The sequence below is a fragment of the Tasmannia lanceolata genome, unplaced genomic scaffold (genome assembly GCF_043159265.1).
Source record: "Tasmannia lanceolata isolate RefF3 unplaced genomic scaffold, GAP_Taslan_0.1 ptg000008l, whole genome shotgun sequence".
Classification (NCBI taxonomy): Eukaryota; Viridiplantae; Streptophyta; class Magnoliopsida; order Canellales; family Winteraceae; genus Tasmannia; species Tasmannia lanceolata.
The window spans coordinates 63,906,273-63,922,973 of record NW_027518685.1 but is presented as its reverse complement, the minus strand read 5'-3'; the positions used below and the strand labels follow the sequence as shown (position 1 = coordinate 63,922,973).

The 16,701-nt window shown below is 37.6% G+C and overlaps 1 protein-coding gene across 6 annotated transcripts in view; it reads left to right on the top strand.

The window, feature by feature from the left end:
* The window catches only part of LOC143885457 (putative cyclic nucleotide-gated ion channel 20, chloroplastic), a 156,801-nt gene that overhangs the window by 46,780 nt on the left and 93,320 nt on the right, over positions 1-16,701 (top strand). For 5 of the 6 annotated variants that reach the window (XR_013253277.1, XM_077389647.1, XM_077389650.1 and 2 more), the window contains exon 4: positions 15,076-15,174. The exons of the other annotated variant lie outside the window; for it this stretch is intronic. Coding sequence is in view for 4 of the 5 variants with exons in the window: in XM_077389647.1 (XP_077245762.1) it covers positions 15,076-15,174 (99 nt within the window). In the remaining variant the exon portion in view is untranslated. The remainder of the gene's footprint in view (positions 1-15,075; positions 15,175-16,701) is intronic. 6 annotated transcript variants of the gene reach the window in all.

The following is a 16,701-nucleotide window of genomic DNA, read 5'->3' as shown; positions in this document are numbered from 1 at the left end:
TAATCTTAAAATTTTTTGCACAAAAATGGCTTTGGAAAGGAAGATTGAGCAAAACCGTAGGAGAGAAACGAGTGGCGGAAGGAAAAAAATAATCGCGGAGGGTCATTAAAAGCAGTTTTCGACGCCCGCGGTCGCCCGCCGCGACCTTTCTGTCCATTTTTATTTTTGGTCTCGAGCCATCCGCCGTCGCCCGTCATTGGGTCGGTCGACCTCCGCATATAACCTGTTCTTTTTATTTTTGCGATTTTATCCCACCGCGGTCGCCCGCCTAATCTTGGTCGACCGCCACACCCTTGTTTTCAATTTCTTGATATTTTTCAAGGGATTTTGTGGTCTATTCATTTTTCTCCTATTTGTCTTTTCTTTATGGGATTGTAATGAGCTTGTAAATTTGTCCCATAGGTCGTGTGAGGACGTCTAAAAATCTATTCCTATTTTTCTTCCATTTTAGCTCAAGTGGTTGGAGTGACATAAATTTCCATTGAAGTTCTTTGTGAATACTCTTGATTAGTTTTTGCTAGATGGAGTGTGTGAAACATGTTTGACCTATATCTAGCAAAGTATTGACATGTTAAGCTCTCTATTTGTGGATGCTAAGTGCATAGTGGTGTAATTTTGCACTTAGAGGGATTTTTCAAATGGATGTTCATTATAGCTCAAAAATAGTCTAGAACAAGTGTAATCTTGGTTTCTTCATAGACTATAGCTAGTATATGATGTGATCATTTAAGCTTTATAAACATATATACATTCTATTGAAACATGCATAACCATATGTATCTAAGTTCAAATATGAAAAGATATGCAATTTAAGCTCATGTAATCTAGATATAATGATTGCAACATTGAGATATAGTATCTAGAAGGAATGCATATGATTTTACAATTAAGCACAACCCCTAATATTAACATATTTGGAACCCAAATTGCCTTGGTTCCAATCAAGTTTGTTCTTGGGAGTGTATCTTTTCTTATCCAAAAAACTTGTTTGACCTTACAAACCTAAATTTGCATTTAGATTTGTAGTGGCCAACTCTACCACAATAATAGCATGAATGATTATGGGTAGAGGGTTGCCATGAACTACAAGAGTGATTATGGTTAAACATATTCTTGTTCTCTTCTTGCAGTTTGATATTTTCTAGCCTAATCTTTTCCTTTTCTAACTTCATCTCTTCTAGCTTATCTTCCAAATATTCAATTTCTTGAGATGAGTTAGTTCTCAACTCTTCATCTTCTTTCAAATATTTATACTTCTCATTAAGTTCAAGATTTGTACTTGGTAGACCTTTCTTTATCTCAAGCAATTCAAACTCTTTTGTCTTGGGTTCTTCTAAATTTTCTTCTAAGGTCTTGATTTTGCATATCATGGAGTCAACGGCCTTTTTAATCAACAAGTCCTTTTTGTTTCTTTCCATCAACTCCTTGTTAAGCTCTAAATATTTAGTTTTGAGTTGCTCACTTTCTTGTTCATCAATTCTATTTATTAGTGAGACAACTTTGCAAGTGTTGTGGTTGTTATAATGTTCTTTAAGTTTATTCCAAACTTTTTTAGCACTTTTGCATGATGAAACCATATCATAAACATTAGTGCTTAAGGCACAACACAATACAATTAGAGCTTTTGACTGCAAAATAAATTGTTTTGTGCCTTTTTTAGTGAATTTTCTAGTGTTAGGGAAAATGACTCTCTTTTCTATGGTTTGCCACATACCAAACTCTAGACTTTTGATTTAGGTCATCATATGGATCGACTGCGATCCATAATCCGAACCATCAAACATGGGAAGTCTAGATTCCATTGGTTGCCTTGTATCTTTTCTCTTGAAGGTTTTCAATGAAAGCCTATGTAAGAGCCTTTAGCTCTGATACCAATTGAAATCCCAATAGGCAACACAAGAGGAGAGGTGAATTGTATATTTGAAATCCCAGGGGTGATGGCAACCCAAGAGGGGGGAGGGTGAATTGGGTTTAAAAACTTTTGCCAAATAAAATGTGGAAACTAAAAACAATGGCAAATTAAAACCTTTAAGCACACAAATGAAAACAAATTACAAATGCACAAAGAGATAGAGAGAGATAGAAAGAGTGCACCCGGGATTTATAGTGGTTCGGTCACTACCAAGGACCTACTCCACTTCACCAAGACTTCTTGGTGATTTCACTACAAATTCCCTTAATGGCGGGGAATCAACCCAATTACAAAGATGGTTCGGCTATGCCTCGCAAGACTCGCCACGAACCGGAGAAACCTCCACGTCCAACACTTGCTCTTGAGATGGCTATGCGTCTCTTCGCACTCGCCAAGTTACAATGATCTTCTTGAAGAAAGAAAACTAAAATCCCATCAAAAGGGTTACAAAGAATGGAAGAAAGATGTACAAATATAAGCCTAATCCACTTCCTTGCTTAGAGATGAGAGAGGCACTAAAACACTTTGACTTGATCTTGTAGATGTTCAAGATAATGCAAAAAGATGCTTTAGAACGGTTTAGATAGAGTATATATAGCCCATTTGAAAATATGACCGTTTGGGGGTAAAACTGTAATAAACTGGGTTGAAAAAGTCAAGCCCCGCAGTCCCCAATGGCTCTTTTGCTAGACCGTCGCGGTCGACCGAGCCACAGCGGTCGCCCGCCCCTATCGGGTGCTCTTTTTTATTTTCAAATTTCAAACCGTCGCGGTCGACCGAGCCAGTGGCGGTCGCTCGGCGAGGTCTCCCTGTTTTATTTAAAATTCGGCTCAAACACTATCGCGGTCTACCGTACCTAGGCGGTCGTCCGCCCCATCCATGATGGATTTGTTTATGTCGAAACAGAAACTTATCCGCGGTCGTCCGGGACTACCCCGGTCGACCGGCCCTATAAATTTCGAGATGCCTGGAATTCCAGGTTCAATCTTTGGGCTTAAGTCCTATGTTTTCAAATACATGTTCAAGTTAGTTTTAAAACATGTTTAAGTGCCTTTGACATCTCTAAACACAAAGGAGAGGAGAATACATTCTAAAAAGACTTAAAGCACTTCAATTTTCTCTTGAACTTCAAGGCTTCAAGTCCACCATGCTTCTTGGATCATCCTAGCTTTGGCACTCCAAATGATTTCCAATTAAGCTTCTAGGCTTCAATCCAAGGCTCCAAGCTTCCTTGAATACAACTTAGACAATATTTAAAAATTTTGCCCTAGTTAAGTGCACTTTTAAAGTTAATAGTTAAATATTCACAATTATCAATTATAAATCTAACCCTTGTTCATTTAATAACAATAATAACAATTAGGGTTTATATTATACCATTCACCACAAGAAGGAGAAGAAGAGGATAGGAGATGACGCAATCATGTATAGTGGTTCGGTCCCAACCGGACGTACTCCACTACCCAAGTACTTGGTCTTTTCCTTGGGATTTACCTTCGCTAAAATGAGATTCCGCACGCTGAATCTCCGGGCTTTACATCAAACTCCTTCAAGGGACAAACCCCCTTTGTACAAACCGCCTCCAAGGATCACCACCTCTTTGCAGACCGCCTCCAACGTAGATTTCTCCTCTTATCAAGACCGCCTCCAAGAAGACGAACCCTTTTCGCAAGCCGCCTCAAAGGGAATCGCTTCTCTTCGCGAATACAATGAAAATAAAGAAGGTTTAAGCTCTATAAGGCCTCTAGATAGGCAAATAACACTCTTAAGCTCACTACAAACTCTCTCTCAAAGATAAGCAAGAAATTCCTAAGCTTAACACTTTGAATGAAATCAATATCAAGGTACAAGTGTTTAGGAGAGAAGTTTGAAACCCAAAAATGGTAGCAAAGTAGATTTGTAGGTGTTAGGCTATTTCAAAATGTTTTCATCAAGTTAAAATGGAGCTTGGAACTTCTTTTTATAGCCTTTGAATGGATATAGCCGTTGGAGGGCAAAACAGTAAAAACTGGGTGCAAATTAAAGCTGTGCAGGAAACCCAACGGCTAGTTTTCTAGAGAAGGGCGGTCGCCCGCGCCTCATCGGGCGCTTTTGAAAAATTCAAAATCTTTATTGCCGCGGTCGACCGGGTCGATCGCAGTCGCCTGCGGGCCATGTTCTGGTCAGATGTTCAAAACAAAATTTTCCTTATCGCGGTCGACCGGGCTTGTCGCGGTCGTCCACCGCAGGCCTTCTGACCAGTTTTATATTTAACCTTTTAAAGGGTCGGTCGACCGGGTTAGGGTCGGTCGACCGCCGATTGCAAAAACTGTGTTTTTCAATTGTTTTTTTGGGTTTCTTCTGCAATCCTTTTGGGTTCTCTCTTGGACATAAAAAATACAATTTTGAGGGGCCCAAGAGAGTGTTCCTTGATAGAGAAAGCATCAAGAGTGTTAGAGATACAACCTATGATCGGATTTTCCAACTCTTGAGTCTTCTCTTGAACATGATCTTCAATACGCTCCTTTCGATGCTTGATTTGATTGAGATCTTCAAATCTGCACTCCATCTTGTAGGATCATCTATTAAATGCCTTTTTGAGCTTGCTCCCATCAAGATTGAGTTGCTTCATGTAGTGTCTACATAGATCTCCAAGTCATGCTTTGTGTTGTGTAATGTAATGTAATGTCCTTTTCCTGTTTCAACACAACACTCAAGGCAACTTATTAGTCCTATAAACCTAATTAATTTGTGTTTGTTAATCATCAAAACATGGGTGAAAGTATGCGGGCCCTTGGGAGAACCCTTGGGCTTACAAAAGTTGATCATGAGAAGGTTAGAGCAATTGTTGGGTGGCCAGAACCCACTAATATTCATGAGGTTTGAAGCTTCCATGGATTGGAAACATTCTATCGGAGGTTCATTAAAGGGTTTAGTTCCATAATGGCTCCCGTGACGGATTGCATAAAAAAGGAGAGTTCAAGTGGACCAAGAGTGCCACGAAAGCATTTCAAGAAGTTAAGAAGCTCATGATTGAGGCCTAGTATTGCGTCTACCAGACTTTTCTAAGGTATTTGAGGTTGCATGTGACGCATCTGGTGTCGGAATTGGTGGTGTTTTAAGTCCAGAGGGACATCCAGTTGCCTATTTCAGTGAAAAACTTAATGAGGCTAGGAAAAAGTATACCACTTACGAGAAAGAATTTTATGCGGTAGTCCAGGCTTTGTGCTATTGGAGACACTATTTGCTATCACAAAAGTTTGTGTTATACTCCGACCATCAAGCACTCAGGTGTCTTAACTCGCAGAAGAAATTGAAACCAACACATGTGAGATGGGTAGAGTATCTGCAAGAGTACACTTTTGTCCTCAAACATCGTCCAGGTGTTGAGAATACAGCTGTAGATGCCCTCAGTCGTGCCACACTTCTCATGACTTCTAAGGCCATCCCGAAGATCAATGCCTCATGTGAATTTCAAGCGTGGAGTCATGTTAAGAACTTATTGAATTCCATGAGTGTAGAAGTCATTGGGTTTGACAAGATAAAAGATGAATATGTCAAATGCCCGGACTTTGGAGCAGTGTATGCTAGCTTGAACGATGAACATTCCGATTTACGTTCTGATTATTTAATGCGGGATGGTTATTTGTTCAAGGGAACTAAGTTGTGTCTGCCTCGTACCTCCTTACGAGATTTATGGTATGGGAATTACGTGCTGGAGGAACTGCAGGACACTTTTGGTCGAGATAAGACCATATCATTGGTTAAAGATAGGTTCTACTGGCCTAGATTAAATAGAGACGTTGTTAGGATTGTTAGCCATTGTCGAACTTGTCAGACAGCCATGATGCATAAACAGAACACGGGTTTGTATACTCCATTGCCAGTAGCATATGCCCCATGGGGGGTTGTGAGTATGGATTTTGTTTTAGGCCTTCCGAGAACTCAAAGAAGGCATGATTCGATTTTTGTAGTGGTAGATAGGTTCTCGAAAATGGCCGATTTTATCCCATGTTCTAAAACATCCGATGCTTCTGCCATTGCTCGGATATTCTTTTCTCAGGTTGTGAAACACCATGGTCTCCCAAAGACAGTTGTGTTCGATCGTGATGTTAAGTTCACCAGTCACTTCTGGAGAACCTTGTGGAGTATGATGGGAACCGAGTTGAAATTTTCTAGTGCGTACCACCCACAAACAGATGGTCAGACAGAGGTCATTAATAGGAGTCTAGGGAATCTCCTTAGGTGTCTTGTTGGTGACAACCTTTCTAGTTGGGATAGAGTTCTACCTCAAGCTGAGTTTGCCTATAATAATTCTGTGTACCGTAGTACAGGTCTTTCCCCTTTTCAGATTATCACAGGCTATTCCCCTAGGAAACTAGTTGACCTTATTCCTGCTGTAGCAGTGCCAATTCTAGAATTTCCCAGTCTGCCGAGTCTTTTGTGCAGCACATTCGAGACCTACATGCAGAAATAAGAAGAAAGATTATAATTAGTAATGAATCATACAAATCTTATGCAGATGTACATCGAAGGCTATAAGAATTCAAAGAAGGTGATATGGTAATGGTAAGACTTAGGCTTGAACCGTATGGTAAACGTGTAGTTAGCAAACTACATGCTCGTGGCGCAGGACCTTTTAAAATAATTAAGAAGATTAGTGCTAATGCCTAAGTTTTAAATTTACCACCTGACATTGGAATTGGTAATACTTTTAATGTTGAAGACCTTTCACCATATCATGAACCCTTTTCTGCATTTGATAACCCCAAATATGCCCAATCTCCACCCATCCCAGTACTACCTTCTTCTACCCTACCAATACCCAGATTTGAGAAAAGAAAAGTAGTAGAAGGCATCTTGGATGAGAAGATTGTCTCTAATCACGCTGGAGGAATTAGGAAGTTCTTAGTCAGATGGCGAGGACGACCAGATAGCGACGATTTCTGGATTACAGTTGACGAGCTTCAGGAGCTTGATCCAGATTTGTTAGAGTAGTACGAGTAGTTTAATTCACCGGAGGTGAATTTTTTCAAGCCGGGTAGAATTGATGGGGACATCAACAATAGGCGTGGATTCAAGGTTTACAAGCGCAGACATGAACGGAAATGATGGCATAGACTCTAGCATGGGCCACGGACAATGCCGTCTTTTTTTTTATTATTTATTTTCTATTTTCGTCATTTTATTTGTAGCCTACTTTTTAGGCATCAAATCTCCTCCGTTTGGCATATTTTTGGTATTATTAGAAAGGTTTTTCAATTACCTATCTAACGGGCCCAAGATCACATGATTTGGATGTGTTTTGAGCAAGTTATGAGTGTTTTTAGGAAGTGGTATAGTTCTATTACGAGATTACTATTTTAGGTAAGTTTTTATCTTTACTTAGTTTGATTTAGATTAGATGAATGGTTGAGATTAGTTTTTAACTTTTGGTTATCTTCTAGGGTTTCTTTTCTTATAAATACATCTTATGAAAGCAATGTAAGTGACTTTTGGAATATTGAATAGAATTGAGAATTTTTGTGAGAGCTATTGTGGCTTGGACTTCTTCTTCTCTTCTCCTCTTGGTGGCTTGGAGCCATTCTTCTCTCATCTATTATCTTTTATTTCTTCAATCAAATCAACACAAACGAGGTTAGTAAATCTGATTTTCTATTTTCTTTGTTCTTGAACCCTAAAACTAGAAAACCCAAAATCCGTAGATCTCCCTTGTTCTCGAAGAACTTGTCATGAGATTTTGAGGGATTGTTTTTATGATTAAACCTCAGCCTAAACACCTAAGAACCCTAACTTTAAACTCCTTTTGCAGCCAACTGAAAATTCGCACCCTATTCAAGCTTAGAAATCCTTTTTAAAGATCCCTAGCCTAAACCTACTATCAGATCAGAGCCTATGTAACGACCCGGCTTCCATTGCCTTAAGTCGCTACCCAAAACCGCTGAAAACTTTTATTTTGTATAATTTTTTTTTTTGAAACAGATAACAAATAGCGGAAGCAATTAATTTAAAACTAAATAAATTCAAACCTTCTCAACATTATTATTCTCGTGAACAATTTAAAATAAGAAGAAAAATATCTCCAAATTCGAGACCCATTAACATAATCAAACCCAAAATTGAAATAACTAAAATAATAACTCTTAAATCCAAATAAACTAAAACCACGGAAGTGACCATGATGTCAATCCGCACTTTATGACTCTAACACCCCAAAAGCCCGCATTGGTCTCATCAAATGTCCTCGTTAGCAAAAGCTCCCTCCTCTTCACCTATCATTCCTGTAGGATATGAAGGTTAGAAGCAAGCAAAGGAAACTCTCAGAATAATGAAATTAAGCGACATGCATTTCACTATAATATTTTCTACAACAATAGAACAAAATAAAACATGAACTACAGCAGTCTTATTATCAACTTATAATAAATAATTGTAAAATGCAATGCATGTGTGAAACCTTAAATGAACTCTCCTTTTTCCCCAATGATCATGCGGCAGTTCCCATTGATTTTCTCCTCATGTACTGCGGTGGCTTTCTAGCCTGACCGGTGATCATTGACCATCAAGGACCCTCCGTTCCCTAATGGAACGTGATCCACTTTAGGATTTCGATCGGTTCACCACAAGGGTTCCTCCCAATGCATTGCCCACCAGCTGTCGTACGCTCTCGAACTGGTTGGCTTTTGGCTTTCTGCCCAAGGTTGGATCTAAGGGTTCTCCTTAGTCCTCCCTCCCATTATTCCCAATCCTAAAATATGAGTACAAATATTTTCTAATAAAATCTTTCTATTACAATCCATATCTCAATTTTCCAATCATTATCCAATCTCAAGCATTTAATTAATTGAAATCGGAATAACATGCAGAACAGTCCACTCTTATTACACATGCTAAATTATTCATTTCATTATTATGGAAAGTAGAATAATGAAACCATATCAACATTAAAAACATTATAAAGCGAGTAACCAGAACTTGCCTTGATGTCAGAACTTAGGAAATTCGAAGCCGCTTCTAACAGAATCAGAGAAGCACAATCCTGAGATCATGAAACCGCACACACACACAACCAAGTTTTTCATTAAACTGCTAAATCTCAACCTAAGTCAGGCACCTAATTCTCTTTATTCCAACATTCTCGATTTATTTGAATAAGTGATTATTAACATTGATTTCCAGCCCCTTACTAATTATATATATTGATCAAAGTAATTTGATATAAAAGCATCGCACTAGATAACCTCTAGTATTTTTAGAGAAAAGATTAAGTTCATCGCATGATATTAACACGAAATTTTAAAGTTTTTATGAACTTATTTTCTACAAAATACTGCCACGCAGAAATTTCAAAATTAATATATTGATGACAAAACGGATAAAATAAAATCACTAGACCGTCAATTGATCTTTATATTCTTATGATAGAGAGTCCTGCTAAAATATATAATGGAATTAGGTTTATATTTTGGATATAGCAGCTTGCTTTGAAGGTAAAATAATTGCATCAGTTAGGGAAATACAGAGCTTACAAAAATTTATGTGAACGATTGCCAACTTCTTTTGCTCCATCATTTCCTGACACAACTATGTGGAATGAAGAAGGAAACTCAAGAGGTCATTCGTTTTACATTTTTCATGTGCATCTATTACTTTAACCTCCTTTTTCTTAATGCCGAATGTCTAGAAACTTATTATTAACTTCTTTGTTTGATATATTGTTATTGCATATGTTGCCCATCTGTTTCTACGATTGTATGTGACGAGTATAAAAGGTATCATGTCACCCAAACACTTTGAAATGTTCTGATGGCAGCCTTTGTTTGATCCTTGATTACTAATTGCAGGTTACTTAAGCTTGCAATATGCAGGTAAAACAGTTGGATATTATATTCATAAAATGACAGCACACTAATATATTTTACTCGTTGGACTAGTTGATTTCACTTGACCAAACATTCACTTGATCCGATGGTATCATGAAATTTGAACCCTATTAATTGAAACGTACCCTTGCAACTTTGCCAACAAAAACAACTGATGTCAATTTAACTAGATTCTCAAATTCTTACTAACCTTCGAGTTAAAATCATTTGTTTATACCATTTAATACGTGTGATATTAATACTTTTATAAAGCAAGGAAATAATTAATTTTATGAGCACTTACTTGAAGCCAAAGAATCGAAATGAGCCTCCCTTCTCTTTTTCCTTTAAATGGTCGAATACCTCTCCCTCTCTCTCTCTAAGCTTTGATGGGAATAGAAAAATGAAATATACGCTCATAAGAGGGAGAGAAAGAGAGGAAGGCCTTAATTTATAAATTTGATTTCTCCCCAAGAAACCCCTTTTTACAAAGTTTTCTATTTTTATGAATCATCTTTCCAATTTATCTACCAAGAGCATTAAAAGGTTACCAAAAGAAGGATCCTTAATTGCAAGATTGAAGGTGGCCCACCATAAGGGAGTATGGAAGGCATAGCACACACGTATCACTTCTTTCCCTCTTTAAATGCTAAATTTATAGCAAGATTCCAAAATCCCATTTTTTTAAAGCAAGATGCCTTCTCATTTTGATAGCACTGTGCGTTTTTCCTTCTAGGGAGAAACGTACAGTTGCTTTTCAAAAGAGAAAGAAGGCAATCATTCATTTGTGATGTATGGTTATGTACATATACCATATGCATAAAAACAAGGCCCAAAAGTGGCGCCCCAACTAGGGGAGTATTAAATGAAATTTTCACCCACAAGGAAATAACGTTAGAAATTTTTTGGGAAGGATACCTATGCTGAAAATATTTTTGATTTCTTGCTACATGGGAACACGTCCCAAAATTGCATGCCAAAAATGCCCCTCACACAACTAGTGTGATAATCTTGCTTGGGGCAAACTTGTCACACCCACTTTAATTAAAACTAGGAGTGGAAATATCAATTTTTTTGTTTTACAATACATAATAAGAGGGTGGTTTAGAAAGGTTATGGTTTTCACGTTAAATTATAGGGCCCCACCAAAAATCGAAAATTAAAGGCCTCCATTAATATCCCTTGAAACCCCTTTTTATGACACATATTAATTAGGTTAATACACTCTGAATCTTAACTTTTTAGGGTGAAATTATCTTAAATAAAAACCCAAATTTCCAGTTGTTACAGCCTAAACCCTATATTAACCTTTCTTTTACCATCTAAACCTTAACCTAAGATTTGGACAGCAGTATTAAACCAAAATTCCAGATCTGCCAAATTACCAAAATTCCAGATCTGCCAAATTACCAAAATACCCCTACAACCCAAATCTGGACCGTTTTGATCCTTTTACTGCCGCTGGACATTTTTTTTTGTTTTTCTTCATTGGATACTATTATTTTCATGCTTGTGTGACATCTATTTCATTGGTACTTGCATTAGCTTTTAGTTCTTTTAATTGGTTGTATGCGTAGGCCTAGTTTTGGACTCTAATCTTTCTATTATCAATTCATCTAACAAATCCTTATCACTTTGATTGATTTGTATAAGGTTTAGTTCATGCTTAATTACAATCTTTACAATTATTTATGCTATTTAAGTCTCATTATTGCTGCTGCCCATAGATTAATTAGTAGTTAATTTGGCCCTAGGTAAGTTGTTAAGTGTTCTTTTAGTTTTCTGCGTAAGCCCTAAATTGTCCTAAAGTCTTAATCCCACTAGGAGTGTAGGATTTCCTGTAAATTAGGTATTGTCCTGCATCATCAACTAATTTGGACGTAAAACTAAACAGATTATTTGTAAGATCAAATCATGACATTCAATTATTTTGGGAACAACCATAGAAATATATTTGTTTTGGTAAATCATGAAGATGTACAGTGGGAATTAAAATTTTTCTATCTTCTACATCTATATGACTATATGGCTGTTGGACTAGAAACTTTACCAACATTTCATTTTGTTCTATTCATTTATATAGAACTGACACGAAAAAAGTCATTTGTTTTATTTATAAGTATAGGACTGACAATGAAGGAAAACGCAAGGAACAAAAATCATTCGATACATGGGAGTATATGAAACCAACCAACCATAATTAGATACATCAAAATCGTTCATTATATAGGATTATAGAGAACTGATGAGTCATAAGTAGGTATCTCAAAAATCATTCCATACGTAGAATATGTATGACTGACGAACCATATAAAAATATATTCAAGTCATCCGACACATAAAAGTATATAGAACTGACGAATCCTAAATGGAATCTCAAAATCATTCGATACATAGCATTAAATTCACTATGTCTCAAATGAGATGACCCCAACCTTTTCCAAGGCATGGCAATCTACTGTTGGCTAATTTGTGAAAACCAAGGACTTTAAAATATTCAGGGAATTGGGGTCTTTAGGACCACCTTCAAATGTCACAACAGATGCTTTTACAATCTTTTATTCAAATGGGCTCAAGCAATATTGTAATATTCCACTCCTAATGTTACTCGACAGTTGCTGAAATTGGTGCACAAATATAAGACTGTAGTAGAGAGCTAGAGCCTCCAAATTCTCAGTTTCTAGGAGTTGAATATCAAACCTCAGGAGGGGCAACAATGGCTTGGCAGCTGACTAGTCTCTGGATAAATTTTCAGGGAGTTGAAGCTTTCAAGCTAGGCTGTTACTGACAGTAGGTGGAACCTTTCAAAAACACTTGGCTGAAACAGCCCGGTACCAGCACTCCAAGCACTGATGTGTTCCGATGTACTGTAATCTGACAATGCAACAACAATCCTGAGCTCTACCAATGAAAAGTTCTAGTTGTCCCAAAAATGAAAACAGGGTGGGAATGGCAGGTACTTTCTTTTATAGATGCCCGTTGTAGAAAAATGAAAATGCTGATCACACTATAAGTGAGTTAAAGTCCTGCCTCAAGGAAAACACACTTGTTGAAACATATCACTTGGATTTGTGCTTGCCAGTTAAAGAGCTAACTGAAATCGAGTCATTGCCTTACCCGGTGAGGGAGTAAGCCTTCCAATCAACGATGAACAGTCTTATTCTTGGTTGACTTCTTTGCAAACAAACTGAAATTTTTAGAAACAAAATATACGCCAATGGTGGACCCTCAATCCTATCTCTATTTGATGCAGATAAGAGCCTTCAATTCAGATGAGTATAATTCAAAAATGATAAATCTGCAAATGGTAGGACCCCAAGGAAAAATGACCAATCTTATAGCCCAAAGCCTCTTCAAATAAATGTTCTGCCCCTTTAGCGAATTGCGGCTCGTAACTATGTATCTTGAGCACACATTCCATGAACAAAGCAACCATCAAATTGACCTTTTTAGGACTTGTTAAACCAAAACCAGATCCTCATGATGATGAAAGCTTTAAACATGCAATTAGTTGAACACAAAATGAGTTATCAGTAGATGCTTGAATTCACAGTTGTTAGAATATGTAAGAATCGACCATTGGATTTGGTGTAGATCTCGCCGTTGGATCATCTTAGTGGTAGATTGGGCAAGTGGGTTGAATGCGGTAACCTAGCTAAATTAAGCAACTAGATTGAATTAGAAATTGTGCTAGATTAGAATGTTCCATTCTCATCTCTTTCCATAGTTATCAAGATTTGATTCTATGTTTATCATGTAAGTTCTCTATATAAGCACATGTTGAGATTGATTGTAAGCATCAAGAAATTAGTGAAATCTATGAAATTTATCATGGTATCAGAGCGGGTCGATCCGACCTAGTGAGCACAACATACGCGTTCCGTTCCCCAGTGGACGACGTCCAATTTACCGTCCGCCGGGCCGTAGTCGCCATTCTCCGTCACGATCCTAACCTTTAGCTGCAAATCCGTCACGGTTTTTTTTCCTATCACTGTCGTCATTCTCCAACATGCCCTAATTGCACTCCACATTATACTACCATTCAAGCAGATAACAGATCCGTCGTCTATTAGATGTCATGTTGTCAGCCTCGTTACTGCTTCAATATTAGGGTTGGGCTATGGTTGGCATGGATGGCCAATATTTGGGTCAATAGCCATTTTTCCCAACACCATTCATTCCACAACCTCTTGCTTCACCAAGATATTTTTCTATCACTAGTTCGTGTGGATCAGTGGTAATGCCAGTGCACTTGTGGGATGAATGATGAATCTCCTCTCCTTGGCAATGGTGCCCATGGAAAGAGTTGTACGTAAAAGTCCTGTCCAACATGCATCTCACGAACCGATAGATAAGGGTAAATAATAGCAGCCCCTTATTTTGATCTCTAATACTCAGTTTCTTCTCTCATTTCAAAAAGCCCCACATTGATATTGGCACCCCGCATATTCCATCCTCTTCCCTTGCAGTCTTTTAACCCCATTGTTCTCTTGGAATCCCATCTTGTCTTGCACCCCCAAATTTGTTATTTGCACTGCTACAAAAATTCCCTAGTGTTGGTTACTTATGTTTGACATTAGTTTTCACAACCGCTAATTGTCGCTCCTCCTTTCAAATCTTAATTTTCTTTCCTAATTTCTTCTTTGATCCATTTCAGTTGAGGTACCTTTCTTAAGGTGCGTGTCTGGAATAATTCTTGGACTTAAGTTGAGGTGCCATGTTCCATGAGGTGCGTGCCTGAGCCAACCCATGATGTCTTGCACATCGAGGCCCCTTCTAGCCTATTGAGGCCCCATCTTGCTCATTTCGGCGTTGGTCCATTGTGACCCATTTCTTGCCCATTCCGGCATTTGTCCATTGTGACCCATTGCTTGCCCATTTTTGCGTTGGTCCATGGTGACCCATTTCTAGAGTGTTGGGTATTCAAAACCGGCCTAAAGACTCGCCCATTCCGGCTTGAGTCCAATCCAGTTCTTTGAGGCTCTTTGTGGCTCATCTTTCTTTTGTACTTCTGGCTCTTTTTGAATTGGCCTTCAAATTCTCTTGACTAAGAAAAAGCTGATGAGGATTACAGTTACCCAGTATTATAAATGTTTGCACTTATTCTAGCCATATTCATTTTATTATTACCAGTGCATCTTTCATGTAATGACTGTTGCTAACTCCAGATGCTTCTTTTCATTTTTTTGAACAAACTTGGCTTTCCATGGTAATATGGGATCCGCTTATTCTCATTGATATGTACTTCTATATTCAGTTTAAGACTCCCCATCTGTAATGAATGCTCTATGACTCTTTACTTATATGCTTCTTTGATTACAGGACAGTACGTGTATTGCTATTAACTGGTCTTTGGTAACAACAATTGCTGTAGTGAGAAGTGTGAACGATTTCATCTATCTTTTGCACATGCTTCTTCAGGTAAGCCACAATCAATTACTTCCATTGTTTCAGTACTATATGATGTTTAAAATGAAGAATCTTCTTTATCACTTGATTTATAGTGTTGTGAAATTTTCCTCTAAATATAAAATTATGGCATACCTGATTTCTGAATTTTCTAAAAAAACAGAAAATAAATGATTAGATGAAACCTCTTCGATGCGGCGAGATGAGGCACGGACTAGGTCGCTCTCTTTAAGGTGATTTTGCGCCTCTGCGGAAAAACCTCCGGTGCAACAGATTTGAACGCAATCACCCCCAGGATACAATAGCCCGACGCACCGTCGCTATTTATCCGAACTGCACGATCAGATAAATCCGAACCAAACGGCGAACACTCCGAATGCCCAACAATTATAATAAAATAGAGAAGGAAGAAAACAACAGAACACTATAGATATAATCTGTTCTGTTAACAACAAAAGGAACAAAAGCAATGTTCTGTTAAGAACAATAAAAAATATGTTTTGTTAAGAACAGAGTGAGAAGACAGATAAAGATAGTGTATTTAAAATCGTTGGTAATCATTTGTTTTTATAGACTAAACGTGTCTGTTTAAGAGACCTTTTAAAAACAGTAAAGACACATATTTAAAACAGTAAATGCATCATTTAAAACGTATGGACACATCCCTTAAACTTTAATGACGTTTTTAAACGTTATTAAAGATGTATCTAACGGTCATGACTGTTGGGTTTGAAAATAATAATTCCGTTTAGAAAAGAAACTAAAAGACACAACCCTTCGTGTTTAAAAAGATAATTACGTTTAGGAAAAAACCCAAACCCAAACCAACCCACACACACACGCGCCCACGCCCCGACCCGACACGGCACGGCTCGGCTTGGCGCGCGTGTGTGTGTTTTAATTTGTTCTTGGTTCTCTTTGTAAAATTCCCAAGGCAACCAAATTGAATGCCCTTGAAAGGCTCAAGCCTTTGTCTCAACACTCCCTCTTATATGGATGGGAGAATTTTTCTCACTTTCCCATCTTGGACTAAACTTTTGAGAGGTAAGAGAGCCTCCTTCAAAAGTTCAAATGTTTTGGTGGGAAATTACAAAAAGAAGAGAATTTTTTAAAAATTTGAAATTTGGGTGGAAATTTCAAAAGCAATAAAGAATCTTTTGCAAAAGCAAATGTTCTTTCATTTTTTAATATTAAAATACTAACATATAGCATTTCAAATCTTTTGTAATGTTTGAAACATGCTTGCAAGCAAATAATTTGTTATAGTTCCCCATTTCCTAATGTACCCAACTTTCCTATTTTGATGTCCCCACGCTGTTATTTTATGTTAAGTCTTTTTAGCCTATTCCTATGTCCCCATGCTGTTCTTGTGCTGTAAGATTCGTCTCCAACTGTTGAACACATAATATTATTTTTAATTCTAGATTTCAGAATTCTGGTTTCTGGTCTCGAGGATTCTGAATTCTGGTTTATGGTTTTCAGGATTCTGAATTGTAGGAATTCTTAATTCAGGATTAATGATTTTTAAATGTTATCAGC